Source organism: Podarcis liolepis (genome assembly GCF_965112155.1).
Source record: "Podarcis liolepis genome assembly, chromosome: 3".
Taxonomy (NCBI): domain Eukaryota; kingdom Metazoa; phylum Chordata; class Lepidosauria; order Squamata; family Lacertidae; genus Podarcis; species Podarcis liolepis.
In genome coordinates, this window is record NC_139557.1 from 43255481 (window position 1) to 43279838 (window position 24358).

At 41.3% G+C, this 24358-nt stretch overlaps 1 protein-coding gene across 2 annotated transcripts in view; it reads right to left on the minus strand.

Annotated features, from left to right (window-relative positions):
* The window catches only part of SNAP91 (synaptosome associated protein 91), a 66206-nt gene extending 41925 nt beyond the window's left edge, over positions 1-24281 (minus strand). The window contains exons 1-6 of one of the 2 annotated variants that reach the window (XR_014524625.1): positions 24131-24234; positions 22407-22566; positions 5828-5970; positions 4961-5036; positions 2468-2570; positions 262-355 (exon numbers count right to left, since the gene is read on the minus strand). Coding sequence is in view for 1 of the 2 variants with exons in the window: in XM_083497241.1 (XP_083353367.1) it covers positions 262-355; positions 2468-2570; positions 4961-5036; positions 5828-5970; positions 22407-22536 (546 nt within the window). In the remaining variant the exon portion in view is untranslated. Of the gene's footprint in view, positions 1-261; positions 356-2467; positions 2571-4960; positions 5037-5827; positions 5971-22406; positions 22567-24009 lie in introns of both variants that reach the window. The other variant, XM_083497241.1, reaches the window with a different exon arrangement.
* Positions 24282-24358: the final 77 nt, after the last annotated feature.

Genomic DNA, 24358 nt, shown 5'->3' on the forward strand with positions numbered 1-24358 from the left:
ATGTACGTGTATGTGCTGCTAGCGATTGGAAGACCAAGTTTTGTTATGGACCTTCAGTTAAATGCAAAAATGTTATTCAGTACGGTTCAATTCACAATTTTCTGCCACATTCTTTCTGCACCTTGGAGAAGCTTGCCAAAAGAAATAAGAAGTTAGTACAAGTTCATAAGGTTTGAAGTTATATTATGTTTCTACAGTGACCTAAAGTGGGAAGTGTTTTCCTTTTATCATAAAAGAATTTAGAAAACTGTAAATACATACATCAAATTCAAGAAGTGCATCTATTTGTCCTTGTAATATTGGCATACTCTTCAGTAATTTTTCTGGAACCATTGTCCTCATTACACCCTCCGCCCTGGAAGAAAAAAAATCAAGCTACAACCCAAAAAATCTCATAGGCGTTATTTGGTAACTAATAACAAAATTAAAGCTTTACAGCAGGGTTTCCAAAACTTGGGTCTCCAGCTGTTTTTGGACTACAACTCCCATCATCCCTAGCTAGCAGGACCAGTGGTCAGGGATGAAGGGAATGTAGTCAAAAAAACAGCTGGAGATCCAAGCTTGGGGTTTCCCTGTTTTAGAGTGAAGACTGAGATTCAAATTAAAGTGGATAGTATTTCATTCTAGGAAAAGGTTTAATTAGGAGGCACCTTATTATAGAATGAGAGAAACATGTAGTGCTGAAAAAAGATGGCAGGGTAGGAAAAATGATCCTGATTTTGGTCATCAAACCCTGCTTCTATAGACAAATAGTAGCTCCAATATTTCTCTGATAGTACTTGCTTTTCCACAAAGCACACTCCAATGTCTCAACTACTTACCTGAAGTACTGAAGATTCATTAAGGTCAAACCTTTACATCACTGATTAAATCAAGCATGCACTGTGTTTTACACTGTAATTTCACTCTGTGGAGAATAATGCACTATTTTTAAATATTCTATTAATCCACAGATAATGGGAAAAGATGCAGTACAGCGGAACATCCAACCATGTACAGATGTTCTGTGTTTCAGATTAAAGACACCCATGGTGTTGTTGTTTTTTTAAAAAAATTGCTTATATTTTCTCTCTATTGCATCAAACATTTATTTGAAGATACATTCTTTATGTGCCATAAAAGGATTCTGCACTTCCAGATATAATGGGGAAGGGGAAAAGCAAAGTGCTTGTAGGGTTCACACAAATTATGTGAGCCCTGTAAGGTTGCCCCATAATGAATTCTGGAATATTTTAAGCCATATAGTATTGGTCCCTTTTCTACTTTCAACAGGCATCACATTCTGATAACTCCTTGAATTATCTTTGGGGACTCAGGCTAGAGCAAGGGGATCATTACAGGATAATAAGGATAATACAGGATAATAATAAAAACACACTGCCTGGTAGCTTTGCAACAACCAATACAAACTTGGACTAAGGGCCATACGTAACATGTATGGCTGCTGCTGAAAGGAGCAAACTCACATTTCTACCTCCTCTCTACAGTATTAATATACCAGCAGGACACATAATGAGACTAGAGATGAGACAAGGTCACTAAAGGCATAGAAGCAGGGAAACATTTCCCGGTGTAGACAATTTGGGCCATATTCAGTGATGTGCCTCCTTCTATGCATGCAACAGAGCTTCCTCTTCCTCTCCTATTCCCTACAGCCTCATGCATGCCTTCAAAATTAGCTTTGGACGACACCCTAGAGCAGATTTCGAGAGCAGCAGAGGAAACAAATGCTCCATTGTGCTAGCAGAGCTACATGTATAGAGCACTAGATACAAACCTTCATTTTTAGCCCAGTTTATTCTACAAGGTTAAACTACAGAATATTCCATATAAAGGAAGCCCCAACTATACTAGGACAACCACAAAATTTCTTCTCATGTTCAATTGCATTTGGAAATCAAATAAACCCACAACAGTATTCATTTATGCAATTTATGCAGCAGCTTTCCCATTTTCAAATACTTTTATCAGTAATATGTGTATGGTTTATAAATAGATACGAAACAGATTGTGATCCAGCAGAGGCATCCACTTATGTTAAGATAATGGGAAGTGATCTTCTTACATTCCTCCTTTCCCCTTGACTTATTCTGGAGATTCCTCCAACCCTCCAGGAAATATTTTCTGGGGGCTGAAGTGGGAAGGAGGAACTAGAGAAAATCAGTTCCTCTTTTCTTAAGCCAGTGGATATCCCTGTAATATATAAAGCAACCACTGTAGAACAGAAGCACTAGATTTCACCTGCTGATCAGAAGTAGAAATAGTCTCTCCCCCTCCGCCCCAGATCCTACAGCAGGTTTGCAAAAACTAAAAAAAACTACTTGCATACCAGAACACTCACTATATACATTCTAGTGCTATAATTTCATTATTAAATCACTTTCGGCAATAGTAGCAGTTAAAGCAACATATATTGCAACCAACAATACTTGTAGGAACCATCAATATTTATATTAGATAAGCTTACCCTTTCTTCACTCTTGCAAAATCAAATGCCATTTGCCGGTAGGAAAATGCTTTTTCATTCAAGTATCTACTGTAGCGCCTGATAAACGTGGACATGTCATATCCTAGCAAGGAAGAAAATATGTCATAATTTTTTGATTTTTTTTTAATCCTTTTAATCTTTTACTAATGGATTGAGAGAGGTTGCAAATGCTATATCTTTAACTCAATGATTTATTTTATTAAACGATGACACCCTGATGGATTTCAGTGACATTCTGCAAAATAATTCATCTCACTTAAACCTACGTAAGAGAATCCCTACATGTACCTGCCTAGCTATATATGTAGGTGCCAAGAGTTATATGACAAGCAAAGTACAGTAAGCCTGCAATTTACACACATTTAACTTCTGCACATTCAGCTTTACTTGTGTGGCAAAAAATATATTAAAAAATTAAGAAGGGGGCAGAGTTCTGGGAACAATGATTTTGGCAATCCCACCTGCCATTGAACTCAATGGGCTTTGACTATCAACGATTTTTGCTTTAGGCATGATCCCTGGAACGTAACCCCCATGCAAGTTGTGGGATTACTGTAATCTACACTGATATATATGTGTTTTGTTCTTTTGGGTGACTGGAAATAACTGAAAAATGGTGTTCAAACTGACCTTTGGATAAATATAATCTGATATATTGATAAGCCATGGTGGCCAACAGCATACCTTGCTTATTCATTAATTTTACTGCTCCACTCATCTTGCCATCTTCCAATACCATGTTACCCTGTTCTGCTATCATTTTGAAGCTACAGGTATTTTTGATAAACAGATTGCAATGCGTTTTAAAATAAGCTCTTCATAACAAATATTCACAGGCACCCTGGTCTAGAAAACAGTTAAGATGCAAATACATTGAGCCTATTGGATCCCAAATGCAACCAAATCAAATAACAGAATTTAAGAGGCTGTGCTGGAAAAATCCGAAGTAAAAAATGTTCTATCCAGATCTACTTTGCAGTTTGATAGTATAAAGAAATATCTTTCTGCTTTAATGTGTTCTACAAACTGATCTGGAAAAGGGGCAAACTAAACATGCTGAGGCATTTGGAGACTAAGCTCCAAGCAAGGCTGAACATATATTGGGGCCAAAATACCTCTTTAAACTTTATACATCAATCTGAATCCCCCCTGCTACATGGAAAGCTGGTACCTCCTTAACATCTAGACATTTCAGGAATGTTTCAGCCTTGAATCTCATTAATATTCTCCATCTATATTTCACATATAAAAGATGGGCATACCCAGTGTCTAATTAGTCTTGTTCGACAGCTCCCAGAATTGTTATTCTTAGGACTTAAGGATTTACTGAAGAATCATTCCAGTAAAAATCATGACTGCCCTTTTGTATCAAGCACCCTAGGCTCCCCAAAAATGGTAAAACAAAACCTCTACCACTCTCATGTGATCGCTGCCATTATCATATAGCACATCTGAAAGCTTCCCTTATGTGCAAGCAGAAGTCATTAGTGGAAAGCAGATTTGCCTGCTATTTATTCTTTATATACTGTAGCACCATCAGTGTACATGCTGCCTTACAGATGCGGCATAGACATGTCCCTGTCCTCACAAACTGCAACAGACATGGGGAGACACAACAAAAAGATATGGACAGACAAAGAAAAGGATGCAGGCAAATCAAATTGCACAACTTGGCTGCATTTGTACCCTATCCCCCAAAAGTATTAAAAAGTATTAAAATTCATATACTACCACAAAGGATTAAGAGAAAAACAATAGTTTAAGTTTCATGTTTACCCAGAATTCCACTGTAAAGCCATCAAGACAATAACTTGCCAAATTTGAGCTTTGGGTGTGAAAAGCTGTAAGTCTCAGTTCTTCTTGTGGTAGAGAAGCCAAGGGGGGTGGGATGAAGGGGGTGGAGAGATGTTGCTTTGATAATGTAACCTTCCTATTCTGGATGAGAACTTCATCCTGGACGGAGGACAGATAGCAACCACCAGTGGCTACTCCTTCTGCTGTTCTGAGATTTTAATTTTTGCCTACATACAGTACAACTGTGTGCCCTTAGGAATGGATTTTTGGCTTAAGATGATGCAAGGAATCAGAAAGAAGTTATTATAAAGCAGCAGATAATATTAGGAGCTTAGTGCTTAAGTGTATGGTTCCAGGCTTTCAAGTACGCAATCCCCATACAAGGTTTCTTGTGACACCTTTGGGGAAAGAACAGAGCACTGAAATTACACGAGCTTAAATAAGTCCTTCCATCGCAACATGTTCTCTTCATTTTCTTTCCTTTTTTATTCTTGCCTTATCCCTCCTCCAAATAGCACACGTTTCCTTTTCCTTTCTGCTATATTAAAAACAGTTCCTATAAAGAAAACAAGGCACTTGTCCTCTGCCAATATATTTCACAGGGGGGGAAGGGACGCATTTCTGCCTAAATGATTGCACATATACCAGGCAAACATTATCACAGCAAAGGGTTCTTACCATGTGACCCACTTTTGTCCAAAAAATTGCTGAGATTGAATAGTGTGTTTCTAGATGCCAAATACTGAATAAACCTCTAGGAGGAAGGGAGGAAAGGATAATATTAGTTGTATATGTCCTTCAACATTATCCTCTCACTATTTCATGACAAACCCACAAGCATGTTTCCTTCTAGGTGAAAACCCATGATAATCATATTATAATAAATGCCATGCCTTACACATCTCTTGCCAATTTGAATAATTCTGCCTGGAGTGGATACAGATGGCCCAGTGCACAAAACTAAAGTCTGCACTGCTTTCTTCCACACTAAAAAGACTTAATCAGACCATCCAGGGTTTTTGTGTGTGCTTAACAATGCAGATATAAGAACATATTCTAAAATGTCACTACTCATATAAATAAGATTCCAATATGCATATGGTCAATTGTACAATTTAACCCTAACACAGCAAGGCATCACATTTTTCACATGGCCAGAACAGTGCAAAGATTTTGGCTGGTGTTATGGAAACTCCTGAACCTAGAACTAAAATGGGTCTTTCTGGGCAAAATTGGTACAGGCATGAGTATTGCCATTTTCTTTATAAGTATCTGTCTCAGCATTTATTCCTATAATATTTTTACTGTAGTGAATTTTGGAATAAAGCTTTTAATCCCAACAACTGAGTCAAGAGTCCAAGATCCAAGTGGGAGCCAGGATGTTACCAGAAACCCTGCTTCTCTGGCACTATGCAGGGCTCCTTTGGAAGGACAGGGAAGCCCCTTTAAGTGGGAGTTCATGCAACTATTTGATTTGGCCTCCTTGGAAGTCCTCTCCCAAAAGCTTGAGTGAAGGATAGCTTTAAGAAAATTTTGTGCACTTACCTCATTGCCATGAACCATTAGATGATGTGTTGCAACTAAGGCTTTGAACACAACCACCCAACTACTGTTTGTTGCTCTCTCAAAGAGTGTATCAGCCATTTGAGGAATATTGACATTTGTCTCATTTGTGGCTTGGATAAGATCTATTTTGGGAAAGGGAGAATGATAACTGTAAATACAGAAACTTTCAGTTTTGTTATTGTTAAAGACCATGCCATTGCAGTTTAGTGATGTAACAGTCACTCAATTTCACTACTATACTTGGACTTTATTTAGAGCAACCTCCTAAATAATTGTTTGGCTTTCACACATGATTGTCACAAGGGGATGTGCAAACATACCATAAAACAGCTAAAAATATTTTCTAAAACACTAGATGGGTTTAAAAACAAATACAAAATGAAATGTAAGGCAAAGCCCTTTTAATCCAGCTAGGAAAGCTTGTCAAAACAAAAAAAAAAAAAAATTTATTACCCAAGATCAATCACTACAGAAACAATTAAGATAGGAAACCAACTTTCCTCTGGACTGCCTACTACTACTCGCCAGAGACTATAAATGGGAGTGGTTCTTTACAAGCATGATCTGTGCCTGAAAGAGGAATAACCCTGTCCACAATTCAAATCATGTTGAAGTATAATAACTGAAGCTTAAAAGACGCAAATTGCCTTCTAGGCACTTCAAAAGGCTCCCTCCTTTTCCTTCTATTTGCTGTGGATCTTTCCTTTTATTTGCCATTTCAGGGTTTCTGAAATCTGTGTTTGCCAGAGATGTGTTCCTTAACCATTCCCCCTAGTATCCCTTCCACCAGTCACTTCCAGTCACTTGTCCAGCAAGTCTCTCCTCATTCCTAATTTGTGAGAAGGACAAGATCCAATATCCCTTCCTTTGCCATTGCCTCCATTGACTTGCTTTTGAAAGATGAGTCTCAGCTGACTTACCTGTGGTATGAAGTCAGTGGACATAAAGCACAATTATTTACAGTTATCCCCCCCCTTCACTTACAACTAACTTCCCTCCTTGCACTACATTACTATGAAGGTGAATAAGATGGGAATTCATCCCAGAATTAAGCATTTATATTTCTAGCTCCGCAAGTTTGGGAAAGAAGAGGGGAAAAGTGACATGATTTTGAAGCTAGACTAAAATTAAAATGAAGTCAAAATCCTTCCATTTGCTACATTTCAGGCAGCTTTACCCATGCACTGGGCACTGTATCATTTGCCAAATTTAGCATCCAATGCATAAATAGTTTCACTATTATTAGCCAAATAAACCAATGGGCACAAAGCCAGTCTATCCATCACGGTCCAATTGCTATTTGCTGCAGCTATACCTGCAGAATATACCCCAGAAAACACAACAATTGTATTATCATCATCATTTATTAGTCACTTTTCTTTACAAAACATAACCTAAGGCGATCCAGACCAACTCCTCCCACATACTGATCTAGAAATGTCAAACAGAAATGCCAAGGGAAAGGATTACCCCCATGACAGTCTCTCCAAGCAGTGAAATTTGTTCTGCTAATGTTGCAAGAGTCCCTATCCCTACCTTGACCAAAGAGATTCATGTTTTGACTCAGGAAACTAACAACGTAATAGCCAAGAGGCACTGGCAGATGCACAGGAACTGCAGCTCAGATAGAGATACACCATGGTTCTGTCCTCACAACACATTGCTTGTCTAGCTTTTCATTGACAGATCCCAAAACAGGATTCAGTCATTAATTAAACTTCCAGAGAAGGTTGCTGAGCTACTTTTGAGCAATCTTGCATTCAAAAGGTCTCCATGCCCAGTTTGAGAAATGCTGCAGCAATTATTTATTTAAGTCTCAATTCCTGGGACTAACGTGACATCTTTTTTTTCAGCTACAGAAGTAGGCATAGATATGTAAGCAAGAGAATGGAGAGGGGGCAGGCTGAAAGGATGTTGGTGAAAGGAATTCAGCTCCATATTTGAACAAGGCACATGAATGTAAATTGTCACTGTACTCTTCATTTATACTTCTTCCCTAGCAGAGCAAACGAGAAGCAGCATGGGAATTTTCAAGCCTCTAGCAGCAGCCAGCACATCAAATGCTGAAGCATAGCTTTGTGTCACCTCAGCTGACCTCAACAAACTGCCACTCACTAGTCTGTTTCTTTCTTATGCTTTTTCTGTATTTTGCTTTGTGGTGGTAAGCTTAAGTGTACTTCTCCATTTCTACCAGTGCTCAGAGATTAGGGGTCACAGTCCTTGTCGCTGTTGTTGTTTCTAGTCTAACCTACTTTGCATCCCTCTGGCTTAGTGATGGAAGTTTCTTCTCAGGCACACCTACTCCCAAAAAAGCTTAACTTGTTTTCAGCCTCCCAGAGACAGACATACACAAATTAAGACACAAATTAGAATTTCTTTAATTTGGCACTAGTCCAAAACAGAAATACTCAAAGCAGCTTACAACAACCCAATGAAAACAAAACAATAATATTGCTCAAGGAATACAAACAAGTTCACAACTGTGACCCTTCAAATGTAAGGGTGCAAAGATGTAGCTATATACCGTAATGGAAGCATTACAGACATCCCTCTAATTCAGAGAGGATTGGCTAGTACCTTCTTTATGGTCATTCTGGGACCTTTTCCTTCTCCCATGCCAAAGGGGGGGGGGGGATAAATGATCTTACCGTTTTGAACCACTATTTGTGCTAGTTATTTTTTAATCACCTTGGTTTAGTCATCTCCCTAATTTTTAAGCTGGCAGTTTATTTTCTGATATTTCTGTTTTATTATTTATTTTAATTGTATTTTATCATTTCATTTGTGTGTGATGCCCAAAGCAAATGTTATTTGGCAACACTTATATAAATATAGTAAATTTTAAAATTAAGTAGATGAGCCAACAGGGGTGTGATTGTTCACTAGGCTACGTGTAAAAGAAAATGAAGTTGCCACACAACAGATTTAAATGATATAGAAGTATACTGATATCCTAATCGCAAGAACTAGGTGAGTAACATGTTATTGTGAAATAGGAATTAAAACAAACAACTAAATATGCACCTTCATTACCATAATTTTATTCTAGTGACACTTGCTAACATCTGGAGCTAAAGGAAGGTGCCTCACATCTTTCCCCCCATACCAATACAGTGGTACCTCGGGTTACAAACACCTCGGGTTACAAACACTTCGGGTTACAGACTCTGCTAACCCAGAAGTAGTACCTCGGGTTACAAACTTTGCCCCAGGATGAGAACAGAAATTGCGCGCTGGCGGCACAGCAGCAGCGGGAGGCCCCATTAGCTAAAGTGGTACCTCAGGTTAAGAACAGTTTCAGGTTAAGAACAGACCTCTGGAACGAATTAAGTTCATAACCAGAGGTCTCTTAATTACACAGTCTCAAATGGCAATTTTAGGTCTTTAAAAAAGGACATTCTGTTTCACTGCAGTTTCTTGGCTAACAGTGATGAAATATTGTGCAATCTGCTCTAAATGTGATCTCGTTACCATCATTACCAAGGGTCTGCTGCATAATTAGTAGGGAAGATTTAGGAAAGTAAGGGCTCTAATTGTTGCACTCATAGCTTAAAAACAGCTCCTGCAGTCATTAGAGGCACGCTGTCTTATTAAGTCAGCCACAGGAGCTGTCCACTGTATTAAGTTCTGAATTTTAAGAACAACTAGCTCACCAGCTATCCGAAGACAATACTCACACAGGGCTTATGTCAACAAATGTCTGGTCCATTCTCACCATCTAATTCTATGTGAACGTCTTTAAAGCCAGAAGAAAACAGCAGAACTTCAGCTGCTATAGGAGTAGCTATGAAAGAACAGCAATAGTAAATGTGTGGCAGGCATACATGTACGGAAGGATGTGAGAAGAGGGACCACAAAGGTCAGACCCCTAATTGCAGGAACATAAATGCTGTTTGCTATTCACAAACACCAGAATGCTACTTTAAACACTTGTATTGAACACCTCACGGAATTTAAGATAAAAACACAATTTAAGTGGACATTTAGTGAATATTCTTGTAAAAGAAAATTACAATTGCCTTTTGAAGGAATAATATTCTGGTTTTCCTGCCTAATTTGCATTTAAACATTGTAAATTTACACAGGTAAATTTATGGAAACAGTGTCATACATTTACTCTAATATATTTTTGACAAACAGTGCTTCTATTTTTAGTGTTGGCATTTGTTTCCATTCTATTTTTGTTTAGGCTAGTTAGCAGCACATCACCTATGTAGATCTAAGTAGGTAAACTATCAGACCTAGAATGAAATGTTATTTTCACCTGAAAATTTGTGCATCCGTTAATAAGCACTGTAAAACACTTGAAGCAAAAACCAGGCAGGGGCTACACTGATGAGTTATGCTTGAAAAAATGCGAAATGCAAAATGCCTCAAGGTCCAAAACAGTTAAGTCACCTGCAGCTAGTTACTGATTGGCTGTCAGGTCTCTGAACAGAGTCATGTCTTGCTAATATTTCACTTATAGTTTTCAAAGTAATAACTGTGCCCCATTTTCTACAAGTCCATAAGGTCTATGTAAAATACTCTTCTGCCAGTAGAAGAAGAGTCTACCTTTTTTAGAGTGAGAATTGGTGTGCTGGTTAAACTAATGCACCATGAGCCACATAGGTTTCAGTTTAAATATCACCGAGTTATGAAAAGCAGTTTATACATTACGCAGAATCAAGTGGCAAAACTTCTTTATGACTGTCCCAACTTCAGATTGCAAGTTGGGAGGGACAGAAGAGATTCTCTACTACCTGCTAACGCCATGGAAAAAACTCCCTTGCAGAAATGGTACGTTAGTGATAGGGATTCAGCACAGCTTTCTTGCTGGAATACTAATTATCTGACATGCAGAGAGTTTCTTTCCATGAGATAAATATGCTAACATGCAACCTCAGCCCTACTGAAAAAGTACAATGCAGGAAAAGCTGCTTGGTTCTGCTCCTTATACAAACTGACTCTTATTAGCTGACCTTTGTCACAGAAAATCTCTTCTGTCTGTAATATGTAGATGACAATACCAGCCTATCTTGCAGGGTTAATGTAAAAAGAGATTGAGAACTTATGCAAAGTACTTCTGGTACTTTCTGTTTTTACTTCACATTTACAAAAGTAGCAGCATTATTTGGTTGGAGCAGTCATTTGACAAAAGCAAGAACTAAATTTGGACTAAATTTGATGGGACGGGGTTTCTTCTTTTCAATATGTAAAGTAGCTAGACCAGGAAGCCTACACAGTAGATTAGCTATTATGACAATTATTTAACATATTATGACACCAGCAACTACCTGGCAGCCCATTTATTCTCTCTAAAATTATACTGGCAGTATTCCAAGATTTTATACTGTAAGTAACAGCAAAGGCCTTACAATGATCAAGACCTCTACTCCCCGGGCAGCCTAGTTTCTGCAGACCCCTTGTGGCCATCCCCAGCAGGAAAGATTTGTAAGAGATGGTGAAAAGGTGACATACACAATATACATCTTTAATGATTTGTATGAAGCACCTTTTTCAAAGAGCATCAGGACTGTGATGCTTGCAAACAAGATCTAAAGTCAGAGAGCTCATAAGGACTCATTCAAGGAGCAGCAGTCAGGTCCCCATGCTGGCCACTTATCATTCTGTCTTGTCCCTAGGTCCTGCCACTGAAGCCAGAAGATGGTGGTAGTGGTGGGACATGGTCTGAACTTCAAGAATGCAAAAGTAGTACAACACGTTGCACTGCACCAGTTCTTCTCTCAGCCTTGCCTCACTTTGAGCCTGACTTAACAGTTCAGATACATATCCGAACCACACTTGTAGTTGTCAAGAGTTCAGCTATATGCAAGAACAGAGCACAGCATGCACTGCTCTCATTGCCAATGCATGGGCTAGACTCACTAACAAGCTCATCTTTTCTGAACCTCCTTTTGATAACCTGTTTTTAACTGGCCTTTTAATAACTGTGAATGTTGCTGCCTTTGTCAGTTTTGATTGTTTTGAGATAGGATTTGTTTTTGTTTTTATAATAGTGTGAGGCACCTTGGTGAGCTATGCTTGCCCAAACTAATGTTCCAGATAAAATAATGAGGCAAGTGGCTAACTGCAAAAATCTGACTTAGTTGGTGTTGCTAATGATGCTGCTACTAATGATGCTACTCCACCCATTCTAGGTCTCCATGAAATAAAAATTAATCCACTTGATGATTGAATTACATATTATGAACACCCTAGAAGAGTTCAGAAATACAAGTTGTTGCTATCTATAGACAACCAAAGAACAGGAGAGGAGAAGTATTAAGCACTAGAAGCATACAGTTCCCCCTGCTTGTTGGAGGAAATTGTAAGATTACACTACTGCAGTGTAAGCACTATTTAAGACAATCTAGGCTTTTGTATGCCTGGACACAGAACAATGACTTTGGAATCAAAGTTTACTTAATCCCAAGGTCAACCAAATTAAAGTGTTATCAACAGATATGTCCTTCCAAATCTACAGAGTCTAAGACATTTAGGGCTCCAAAGGCCACAACTAACACCATGCATTGCACCTAGAAGTGCAGGAGTTCAGCAATGAAGGCTTCAAACCATATGTACCAACTCACATGTAAACACTTTCCCAATGTAGAACTTATTACCACAGTATGCTCTTAACATTGCCAGGTTACATGATCACTGCCTGATCTAAGACAAGATCCTTAGAGACCAACTAAGTTTGTTATTGGTATGAGCTTTTGTGTGCATGCACACTTCTTCAGTTACACTGAAACAGAAGTCACCAGACCCTTATATATAGTGAGAGAGTGGGGAAGGGTATTACTCAGAAGGGTGGTGGGACTGGACAAACAGGCCAAACCCTACGCCAAAGGATAAATGGACATAAATCTGACATCAGGAATCACAAGACCAAACCAGTAGGAGAACACTTCAGTCTTCCAGGACATTCTATACAAGATGTCAAAGTAGCTGTCATATTACAAAAGAATTTCAGAAATAGACTGGAAAGAGAAGCTGCTCAACTGCAACTTATTACCAAACTTAAAACCATGGAGAGAACTGGTCTGAATAGAGACATTGGATTCTTATCTCATTATACTTGATTTAGCCATCTCACCCCTTGCTTTTTCTTGCAAGACCAATAGCAGTCTTTAACAGTCATCAACAGGTTTACCACACCTAAGCCAATCACCCATTCCCACCACCCTTCTGAGTAATACCCCTCCCCACCCTCTCACTATATTTAAGGGTATGGTGACTTCTGTTTCAGTGTATCTGAAGAAGTGTGCATGCACACAAAAGCTCATACCAATAACAAACCTAGTTGGTGTCTAAGGTGCTACTGGAAGGAATTTTTTTTATTTTGTTCCTTAAAGAATGCACTTGAGTTCTTCATACAAAACAGACAAGGGCCTTCTCTTAGTCTTGAAAGTTTTTCAAGAAAACAGATGTTTAAAGATTGTACCAAGTTGAGATGTCACCCATTTCTGCCCCTACTTTCCTAAAATTGGGGAAATGCAACTGGACCCAGCTGCTCCATGCATGCTTCCACATTTGTACACAGAAAGAAAGAACTTTCAAGTATTATTAGCAGGTATACACTCACAGTTATCCATTAAAATATAACCATTGAGTTTATGGCCTCTAAAGCAACTCTTCAAATTCTAAAAATGACAACTTGATTACTGGCATTTTAGTTGTTGTTGTTTTTTTAAAAAAAAAGGCTTCCCAGAAATTTTCTACTTAGGTTTTCTTCCAAGCTGTCATACCTCATTTATGAGGGACAGCCAAGTTTCCATTACAGCCTAAAGTGTCATGACTGAAACATGCCTTGAACCCCAAACAGAAGGTACTTATATTGTCAAATTATTGCTTTCAGTGGCACTCTCTCTCAATAATGCATGCAAAGAAGCTGCCCCTTCCATGCTAAACCAACATGAAAGCTACAAAAAGGCAGTATTGCTTGGTGCATGCTATTATTTAGTGCCTAATGCTTACATCAGCCAGGCTCCCTCGTCAGTAACCACTTGTTTAGCAAAGCTTCTCCTAAACCTCCTTATGCTGACCTTTCCTGCCAACTGCATTATTTCATGTATCAATCCTATGCCCTGCTTTTGGCTGGCAACCTGGAGACTCCCTCTTCAGTTAGGATGGCTTCTCACACTACATTAAATACACTTGGCACCAAGTGTACTTATTACTTTTAAGCCAATTTTTGGTCCCTTCTAGAAACCCGCCATCTATGCACTGCAGCCACCCGCAGTGGAACCAATGTGAAAGGTAGTCTTGTGGGACAAAAATGTGAAACACTCATAATTAAGGATGAAAGGAGCAGAGAACTACCAAAGGAGATCAAGTGTTTTACAGGTGCCTCTGGATGAACACTGTGCTTCTGCATGCCACACAACACACAGGACCCCTGGCTTTTCAGGATCCTTATCTACGGAGGGCTAGTTGCCCGGTTTCAGAGAATGGCAGGTTCTACCATTATACAATTGCCATGTTTTATAGGAATGAATATTAACCATTTATTCATGTGCAAGGAAGTTAATCACTGACCTAGCTCCTGCTGGCAATGCCCATTCCATCTACTGAAGCGGTAGATAATATGGGCATCTCTCTCTCCCCAATTTGCACACCAGAACTGTATCCTAGATTGCAGCTTGTTTACTTTCTTTCCAACTGAATTAAATTGCTGCATGTATCTCGGTTTAAGAGCCTTGTGTACGCATTTCATCCTTGCACTACCCCTTCCCAGCGTGCCACAGTTAACCAATGTTTCCAGTTATGTATGAATTGGGAAAATATGCTTCCCAAGACTGAAACAAGTCAGTATCTTAAACATCAACTTTAGATGATTTGATATCCTGAATTATTCTGGTTTTCCAATTCAGACCCAACAGGAAATTAAGGCCATGCATCTCACTGTTTAGTAAGCCAAGACATACTCCAAAACAGGCCAACAAGTGCTTTCTAGAACTGCACAGCCCAAGCCTTGAGTCTACTTCTTGGTCACTCTTTCCTGTGACAAAGAATGAACCCAAGAACTGGGTTTCATTTATGGGACAAATGATACCTCCTCAAATAATGGTTTGTACCTCTCGCCTCTAAAATCCTGACCTATATCAAATTAAACCTCTAAGGACCATCAATTAAATTACCTTTTGCAAATTTACTCAATTTGTATAATTTATGGAGAGTTGCAAAATTCAGATTGGCTGCAAACAGAATTTAAAGCTTGTTCCCAGGACTACCAGAAAGTTCTTCATAGATGGTGAATTTCAGCTACAATCCTAAGCACACTACCTAGGAAACAAGTCCTATGGAGAATAGTGGAACTTACTTCAGGGTAAACATGCTTAGGATTGCAATTAGCTTCACAATCCGCTTAGAACGTCCAGACCTGAGTCTAGAAAGCTTGTTTCTGTGCACATGTGGAGCTTTTTTCCACTATAATCTTTTAAAAGCATCTCTCATACTGCTTCTAAAGATTTTATGAATTAGAGGTTTGAGAGTGTGAGAAGCTGCATGCACACACATATATGTTTTTCATTTGTATCTGGATGCAGACCAACCAATACATTGTAGAATTTGGGGGGCACTTCCACACCATGTCATTTCTGAAATTACATGCACTACTGAAATCATGTTGACTAAACTGCTCCTTAATGTTTAAAATGCTCCTCAAACTGCAGTTAACCTCCAACTTCCTCCTCCTCCTCTTTCCTTCTTGCAGACAGCATACAGAGAAAGAATGCAGGTGATCATTCTCAAAGTGCTATCTGAATCACTGATATTATCTACTCATACTGCTTCAATGGCCATCTCAATAATTTAGCCCTGACCAAATATCTTACTAAGCAATTTGAATTCAGCATCTAAAAAAACAAAAACAAACCAACAAAAAACCTCCACACATTATTATTGATCACTCTGCCACCACCATTTGTAAATCCAGGGGCAACAAGCTTATGACTTCTTCTGAAGATAAGCAATCATTATCATGAAGATGACATGGTAAGCAACAAACAAGAAAACTGCTAAATCCTTCCTGCTACACTCCTCTCCAAGCAACAGCAGGAGCAACAAACCACAAACCTTGACTTACCATGATATCTGAACCAGTGCCCAAGGTTTGTTTCTCCCAAACAAGTCACAACCAGGAAGCCAGTAAGAAACCTTCACTCCAGATTGTGGTTTATTTGGAGAAAAACAAATCATGAGCACCAGTTTAGTCATCACAGCAAGCCAAGGCTCATAGTTTGTTGATTCCACTTGTAATAGGGAAAGAGAACAGTGGCAATGATTCAAAATAGAAATTCAACAGGGGTACATACTGTGGCTCTGTTTCCACACCAGGGCAAAAATGTGCATCGCGTCTTGGATCCACACTGCTAAAGAGTTTTCTATTTTGAGATATCTTAATGATGATCTGAACATATCACCCTTCAGACATCTAGGTTCTATTACTACTTACACATAGGCACCCCACTGCCTCTTGCCTTCCACTGTTCTTCACTATTATGATGCCCGCTGGGGCACCTTCTCAACTCAGTGCCCAGTGCCAGCAAACTGGCCACGCTCCCCTAAATCCATCTCTGTCTGCCTTAGAGGGTAGTTTGGAAACTTCAGCTGGTGCAGATTCAGCAGCCAGATTGTTTACCAATGCAAGATGATCTGAACATATCACACCCATTCCAGCATAACCACAGTGGCTTCTAATTATTTTGTGCTCTCGATTAAAGGCACTGGCTTTGACCTATAAAGCCTTATGTGGCTCAGGACCCCAATATTTTCCCCACACGAACCAGCATGGACGCTGCATTCATCATGTGCTCCCTCTGAGGGAGCTGTGGACAGTTTTGACAGGCCTTCTCAGTGGCAGATCCCCACTTATGGAATGCTCTCCCTAGGGAGGCATGCCAGGCATCATCATTACCTATCATTAGGTAAAAACATTCCTTTTCCAGCAGGCCTTTTAATTACCTGTGGTCTCCTTAAGTGGGGGTGTCCTCATCCTCCCTTTTTGTATAAATATGAGTACATTTTTAGCTTTTGCTCTGATTTTGCTTTATGTTGCTCTTAAACTATCTGCTATATTTTTGTAAGTTGCCTTCAGTTACTTTTGGTTAAGAGCGGTGGACTCATAATCTGGTGAACCGGGTTCGTGTCTCCGCTCCTCCACATGCAGCTGCTGGGTGACCTTGGGCCAGTCACACTTCTTTGAAGTCTCTCAGCCTCACTCACCTCACAGAGTGTTTGTTGTGGGGGAGGAAGGGAAAGGAGAATGTTAGCCGCTTTGAGACTCCTTAGGGTAGTGATAAAGCAGGATATCAAATCCAAACTCTTCTTTTTGAAAAAAATAAAAGGGGGGGTCTACCTAGTTGAATTAATCGTGCTCATCCCCACAGTAAATCATTCATAAAATGCTAGCCTAACAGCCTATTTGCTTTGCTCTCATTTCTTTCCTCTACAAGGGAAGTGCTTATCTCTGGAGAGTTACTGTGGAAGTCCCAGTAGTGTGCCTTCTGCCACATGTACATTCATTCTATTATTTACTTGCCTTCTCCAGCACAACAGCCAGCAACCATTAAAATTCAACTTCTGAAGGACTGTTTTCTGAGAAACATGTTCCAAACCATGGAATGCAAAAACAAAAACTAGGGCACACATAAAAAAGTTGTAGAGGGTCACAAATTACTATATGCACATTTAGGACCATGCTTGTGTTTACTTAAAAAGGGGAGGGGAGGAATGCAAGTCTCAGATTTCCCATCACCACTCTAAGTTTAAACATGTCTGTCCCTTTCCCCAGTGGCATTGGTGCTTTTCTGAACTATCACATTCAGCCACTTTTAATAGCCCTAGGTCATATAGCATCTTTCCCCATATTTCTAATGTGGAAAGATGCTATATGATTTAGGACTATTAAAAAGACAGGTACCTTTAAAAAAGAAAAAAACTTCCCCTAGGTTGCAAAGCAGGTCTCTTGAGATGCTTCACTATCCATACTATAGCAGGACAGATGTTGCTCAAGCATCTAGAAATGGAAGACACCACATTCCACTTATCAGAGAATCTGGGTTTACTTTCCCTTTGAAGTCAGGGCATTCACAATACCCTGAACCTCCCCAGTCTGTCCCATATTCTGCTGCTCGTAAAGGCAGAACCAGGTAAGCCTCTTCAAGGTACGCATTTTAAGTCACATTTGCTCCTAGAGGCATCATACTTTTTCCTTCCCCACCTTTTTAATTAATACCACATTATTACACTTTGTAGCCAAGGCCATTATACATCAAACAACCTGGTATATCAAGAAAAAAAGGAAACAAGGGAAAGAGAAAAGCAAATAAAAATGGCCTTTGAAGGTAAAAATGAGCAGGATAGCAAAAAAGAGAAAAAAAGAGGAGGGGACAGTGACTAGATTACAAGGAAAAATAAGATCATTTTACATTTTTGGAATCACAATGTAGACACATCATTCTCTTGTGAGGCATTCTGGGGTCTCAAGAGGCATCGACTGTGGCCCCATAAGCTCAGCAACGTGGTGGCTAGCCAAGATTTCTTAGCCCCTGTCCTATTTCACTATACTGTACTGTTCCCTGCTCCTTGCCACTGTTCACACCTGAACCCCCAATGGTGCTGCCACCTTACTGTTATTAGAAAAGCAGAGGCTACCTTTGCAGTTTCTCCCAATTTTGACTCCTGTGCCTTAAAGAGCAGTGTGCAAGCTCCAAGATTCCTAACACCAATATTATTCTCCAAATGCCTCTCCCCAGTCTTTCTCCTTTTTGCTTTTACAAAACAGAGGAGTTTGTTCAAGAGCATACATAAATTTCCCCATAACTTGATTACAATTCCGCCTTGTGCTTCTTACTTACAAAGTTAATCTCATTTCTCCAGAAGTATATTGCTCCCCACCCCAAAAACCGCATGGCCAACATCTACAGCAGTAACTGATTACATGAATCTTCACTATATACATCTTAATTTATTTAATGCAGATGAAGTGGGAATATGTATCCCTGGGCCAACAGCATTGCCACTCACCCATCTCAGTATTTCTAAGGCTACACATCTAGGCATAATTACTCACATTTTTCACTGAATTCGGTAAAATTTCTTTCCAATTAAAAATCACAGCGAACATGTGTGAATGGTTGGGTGGGAGAAGCTTATTATCTTCACATATTAGGCCAAGAAGATTAGGGATGGAAACTTAACAACTTCACATGTCACCATGTTTGCATGTTTATATGTTAAAAAGGTCACGACAATAAGGCTAGATGGAGTTGCTTAAAAGATTACATTATCCTGCCTTTTGGATTCCTAATATAATGTAGTTACCGTGAAATGTGGTCTGATAGTTAGACAATAGCCAGGAAAGGTTAAGTCCCAATGCATCAATCACTGCCTATAAGGTTGTCAGCTGGCAATTTCAATTACCTCTGTCTCTATACAGATCTGCAGGTGCAAAAAAAGAGGATGTGGTCACTATTTCTACTATGCCCCTGCTTTTTAGGTCCAATATTTGAAGTTTTTAAACAATGTCAGGCTAATCATTAAACTATGCAGCTTTTCTATACAAAGTGATTACATCAAGGGAGCTAAACAAAACCCAGTTGGGTGCCAAAGAGTAACAGTGCAATCCTATTCTGCTAAGTGAGGACAGGATTGCTACTGCATATTCTGCTGCACCCAGAGAAGGTGATGCTATGCCAGTGTAGCGAATTTACACCAGCATAACCCTATGCTGCACAGAGAAAGTCTGGCTGGAGTCAGGGGCATGGTGAGAGGTGTTGTACTATTCTAGGAAAATGCATAATTTAGTCTCACTTCTAGAGATTTCATAATGCTATCAGCACCACAAGAAAACACACTTCAAGTCAATGGAGACCCAGAAATAGGCATGCAAACCCCTATTTCCCTCACCCATCCCATATTAGAGAACAGAATGTGGCACAGGGAACAGCTGTAGCTCAGGAGCCAAGCACATGTCTTACACGCAGGAGATCCCAGGTTTAAACCCTGCCATCTCCAGGTAAGTCTACCTCAAAACTTGGAGAGTCACTGGCAGCCAGAGTGGACAGTATGGATTTAGAGCCCAAATGTGGGTCTCTAGCTGTTTTTGGACTACAATTCCCATCATCCCTGACCACTGGTCCTTCTAGCTAGGGATGATGGGAGCTGTAGTCCAAAAAACTGCTGTAGACCCAAGTTTGGGAAACACTGCTCTAAATCCATACTGTCCACTCTGGCTGCCAGTGACTGCAAGTTTGGGAAATGCCGATTTAGAGAAACCAACGGTCCTGACTTGGCATAAGGCATCTTCCTATGTATCAGAAGTTCACTCCACAATAACTTAGAGCAGGGCTTTCAATGTGGCTGCCCCCTGTTCTGTCAAACAGCATTCCTGTCAATATGCAACAGACACCCACTATCTGCACTTTCCAGAAAAAAGTCATTTTTTGTTCTGACAAGCTTTCCCAGCTGGATGAAGGGGTCTCTGCTTTGTATTGTTTTTAATTTCATCTTCTGCCAGTTTCTATGCTGTTTTAGCCATTCTTATCATATTTTCTACATAGCCTTGTGACATTTGTGTGACAGATAACCATAATAACAAAATTATTATAATAATAATAATTAATAATAATAATAATAATAATAATAATATACTTATATGAGCCCTAGCAAATGAATACCAATCACATAACAAGCATGGCACAAGTTTTATGTTGTTCTGCCCAAAGAATCAAAACACACACAGGTCCCACTATCCAAACACTTGTTATTGAAACATTCACATGTTATTGAAACATTCACATGAGGAATTAGTACCCAAACCTCATAATACACACCACAGATTCAGATATCCAAACAGCCAGACTTATGTGTAGTACTGTAAACAAATAAGCAGCCTTATGTTTTGCTGGTTTGCAGCAGGTGTTTCACCAGAAACCATGGTGGGAAGTGGGAGAAATCAGACAAATCTTTTTTCAGAGGGTTGTCCTGGGTTTCCCAGATTTGTTTTTGTTTTTTGTTTTGTTTGTCATTTTGGGGTCAGAATTCCATGGTCGGAATGCATGATAAAATTCCCCCATAGGAATCAATGGAAATCATCTTCTCATTAAAAGAACGCTCACCTAACAAACGATTCTTGGAGAATGCATTGTGTTCAGATAGTGAGACCTGCTTGGATACAAATGTACATCTGGAAAACTTTGTGCACAGTGCTCTCTTTCTATCACAGCTCATTACTTAAAGGAAGGGCCTGCACAGACAGCTATGCAAAATCAACAATAAAGAAGGAAGTGAAGAGTCATAACACTTATCCATCTCAGCAACAGAATATTTTGCCCTGAGAAGCTTGTGCTCTACAGATCCTACCTCCTTCAGCCCTATAGAGTGTGGCAAGTGTGAATGGAAGGGGACACATTTAGCCATGACATTGTCCCTCTTAAAAGAGTTATCTGCAGTCTGCCACCAGCTGCCAAGGCAGCTGAACTCCTGACCCTGTACTAGAACTTGTGGCTGCAGGTGTGTGTGCTTGCTTGTCCTCCTAACCCAGCCTTCACTAACCTGGTGCCCCCCCAAATGTCTTGGACCACAGCTCCCATCAGTCCCAGCCAGCAGTTACAGAATGCACCTGTGCAATGTGCACAGGAAGATGTAACAGGGCCCTGTGATGTCATCATGGTATCCCTTCCATTCACATATATTGTTGGTGCCTTCTCTGTGTGGGTTCTATGGCAGTACTGATGAGCAACTTCATTACGGATGATGGGAGGAGTTCCTAGAGATGTTGTGTGCAGGTTGATGTCTGTGGACCTTCTCATTTCTACTGGTGTTGTTTAGGTTTCTATTTTGCTGTGTTGAGTACAGAAGATCAGAACTACTCTGTCCTTTGCTGCTCGCAGTATTTAGGATTACAAACTGTAATATGAGGGCCATAAAGTAGGATTAGATGGCCCAACCATGGTCTAGCCATTTTGACTACCACTCCCTGCAATATAGAATGAAGGCCAAATGAGTGCAGAATGAAGATCTAACACAATTAAGGATGGCTGCACAAAATAACACAACTAAGAGCACTACAGCAATTTCATTTGGGATGAGTGGTGCATGTGACATACTTTAAAATTTTCATCTTTCCTACCCTTCATTAACGATACACAATGGAACCATTACAATGAACAAGAATCATTCAGTTTTGCCATGATCAAACCAACCTCTCTGTAGAGATAATCTCCACATTACAGCAACTCAAGTCAACATCCACCCTCATCTAAACTTATTCACCCAAAGCATGGCCAGAATACTTTTGCAGTTTCCAAATAGTCACAGGCCTTCCATTCTCTCTCTGATACATGCACCTGTCCTAAAACCTGAAGGTCAAAATGAAGCAAAATAAGGGGACTAAGTCATTTCTGAGGTGTTATATTGCTATAATAAAAAGTTCGTTTTTTAAGCACTTCATTTAATTCTTATGGCAGAAGAAACTGATTACCCAGAGGGCAATGGACCCCAGGAGCACATAACCACACAGATTCCCTAGCCCTCCACACATGAACCACTTATATAAAAAGATGCTTACAGTCCAGGTGTTTTTTCTTGGGCCCCATTACTTCATGTGTGGTTGCTTTGCAGACGGCTCTAGCTACAGCTGATCCTGTAACGCTGTACTGAGCAGCTGCGATGCGATCTGTCAGCGTCTGACCCGACATCTTCGGCTAATTCTAGGACTGCTACCACTTCTACAAGGGGAGGGGGAAAGAAAAACAACCGAGGGGAGGATAATCTTTTTAAAAAGGAGATATATATATATATATGCACAATTATTTAACTAGCAAAAGCTGATTTCTAAATCCTGGCTCATTCCAGGTTCCCTCCTTTCTCCCACGCCGCCACCTCTGTTGTGTAAGTGTTTGCATTGCAACTATATCCGAGAGATTCTGGGGGCATTGTAGACGAAACAGAAATATGCCCACATAATAATACTGTATATGAATTCCGAGGGTGAGTGTGTGTGTGTGGGGGGTGTCCTTTCCTTTCCCTTGCCTGCCTCCCTTGAGTATGATGGCGGTTCCTGCAAACCACTATGTATCTCATCTCTCTTGTTTATGGGGGGTGGGGAATAAATGAAGCTTTCTCCCTCCCCTCCCCGCAACCTCACAGAAGATCTCCCAGCCCTGGCCTTCCTGACAGAGCCCCAAGAGGGCCCAGGGACTGAATTATCTAGCCAGTCTCCAACACGGCCCTGTCACCACCGCTCCCTCCTGCTGCTGGCGGGGCTTCTTACTGCAGCAACGGGATTCTCTCGCCTTCCTCCCTGCATTTCTACCTCTCTCTCTCTCTCTCTCTGGTGGGAGATTATCATATCATTGCGCCATGTTATGCCCTCTCGGTGCCTTTCCCCCAGCCAGCTCTGTCTTGAAGACAACCGCAGGCCGCCGGTTCCCAACCTCAAACCACCCCACCCCGGCGATCTCTCACACCCCGCAGCCCCCCGCTCCCCCTCCTCTTCCCCCTACCCTCTCCAAGCCGCTTGTCTCCTTCTCCTCGCCCTCTGCAATGCAACCCTCCCCTTTTTCCGGGGGGGGGGGAGAGGAACGACAGCAGAGGCGGCGGCGGCGTTTGGCTAGTAGTCTTGCATATCTGCATCTCTCTCTCCCTCCCTCCCTCCCGTCCCCCCACCTCGCCTCGGGGATTACCAAGCAGCGCCCAGCCAGGCCTGCTCTCCCCGTCCCCTCCCCGGAGAATGTGGAAGTGCCCGAGGCGGCAGCAGGAGCAGCAGCAGCAGCAGACCTGTCAGTGCGTCCGCGTCCTTCTGGCGACTGCCGCGCCTCTGCTCTGCCCCTCGCGGTGCTGCTGGCGCTGCCTCCTGCTCGCGAGGAGGCCACGGTCTCAACTCCTCCTCCGCTTGTCCCCCACCCCTCCACCCAACACGCTAACCTCTCTCGCCCCCGCCCGCTCGCAGCTGCGCCGAGCCCCCCTCCGTCCGCACCGGCGGCCCCCTTTGCTCCAGAGCGCGGGAAAGGCGCGCCCTGGGCGCACACGCCGCGCCCTCAGGTGCAGGGAGAGCAGGGATGCGCTAAGGCCGGAGCGGGTGCCGGGGGAGCTCTCCACGCCCGCCGCCGCCACCGCCGCTATTTCTAGCCTAATCCCCGGTCGCCTAATCCCCGGTTGCGGCCACAAACCTTCCCTGTGGTGCCACTGCTAGGATGCATGTATGCGTGCAATACGCAACCCCCGACGCGCTCTCTCTCTCTCTCGTGTGTGTGTGTGTGTGTGTGTGTCTGCGCGCGCGCACACACACACCTCGCTCCCTCCTTGCCTTTTCTTGCCGGCTCTTCTTGCTCGTTCCTCACGGGGCCTCGCAGGTTTGTGGCTTCTTCGGAGTCAGGTGACTCGGAGCAGACGAAGCGGACAGCCCTCTAGGGGGCCGTAAGAACCGGATAAGGCCTCCCCCCCCCACCCCCCGCGCTCTTAAAAGGGACACCCCTCGCGGGCCGCGCGGTGGGAATCTCCCCGCCTTGGAAAAAACCG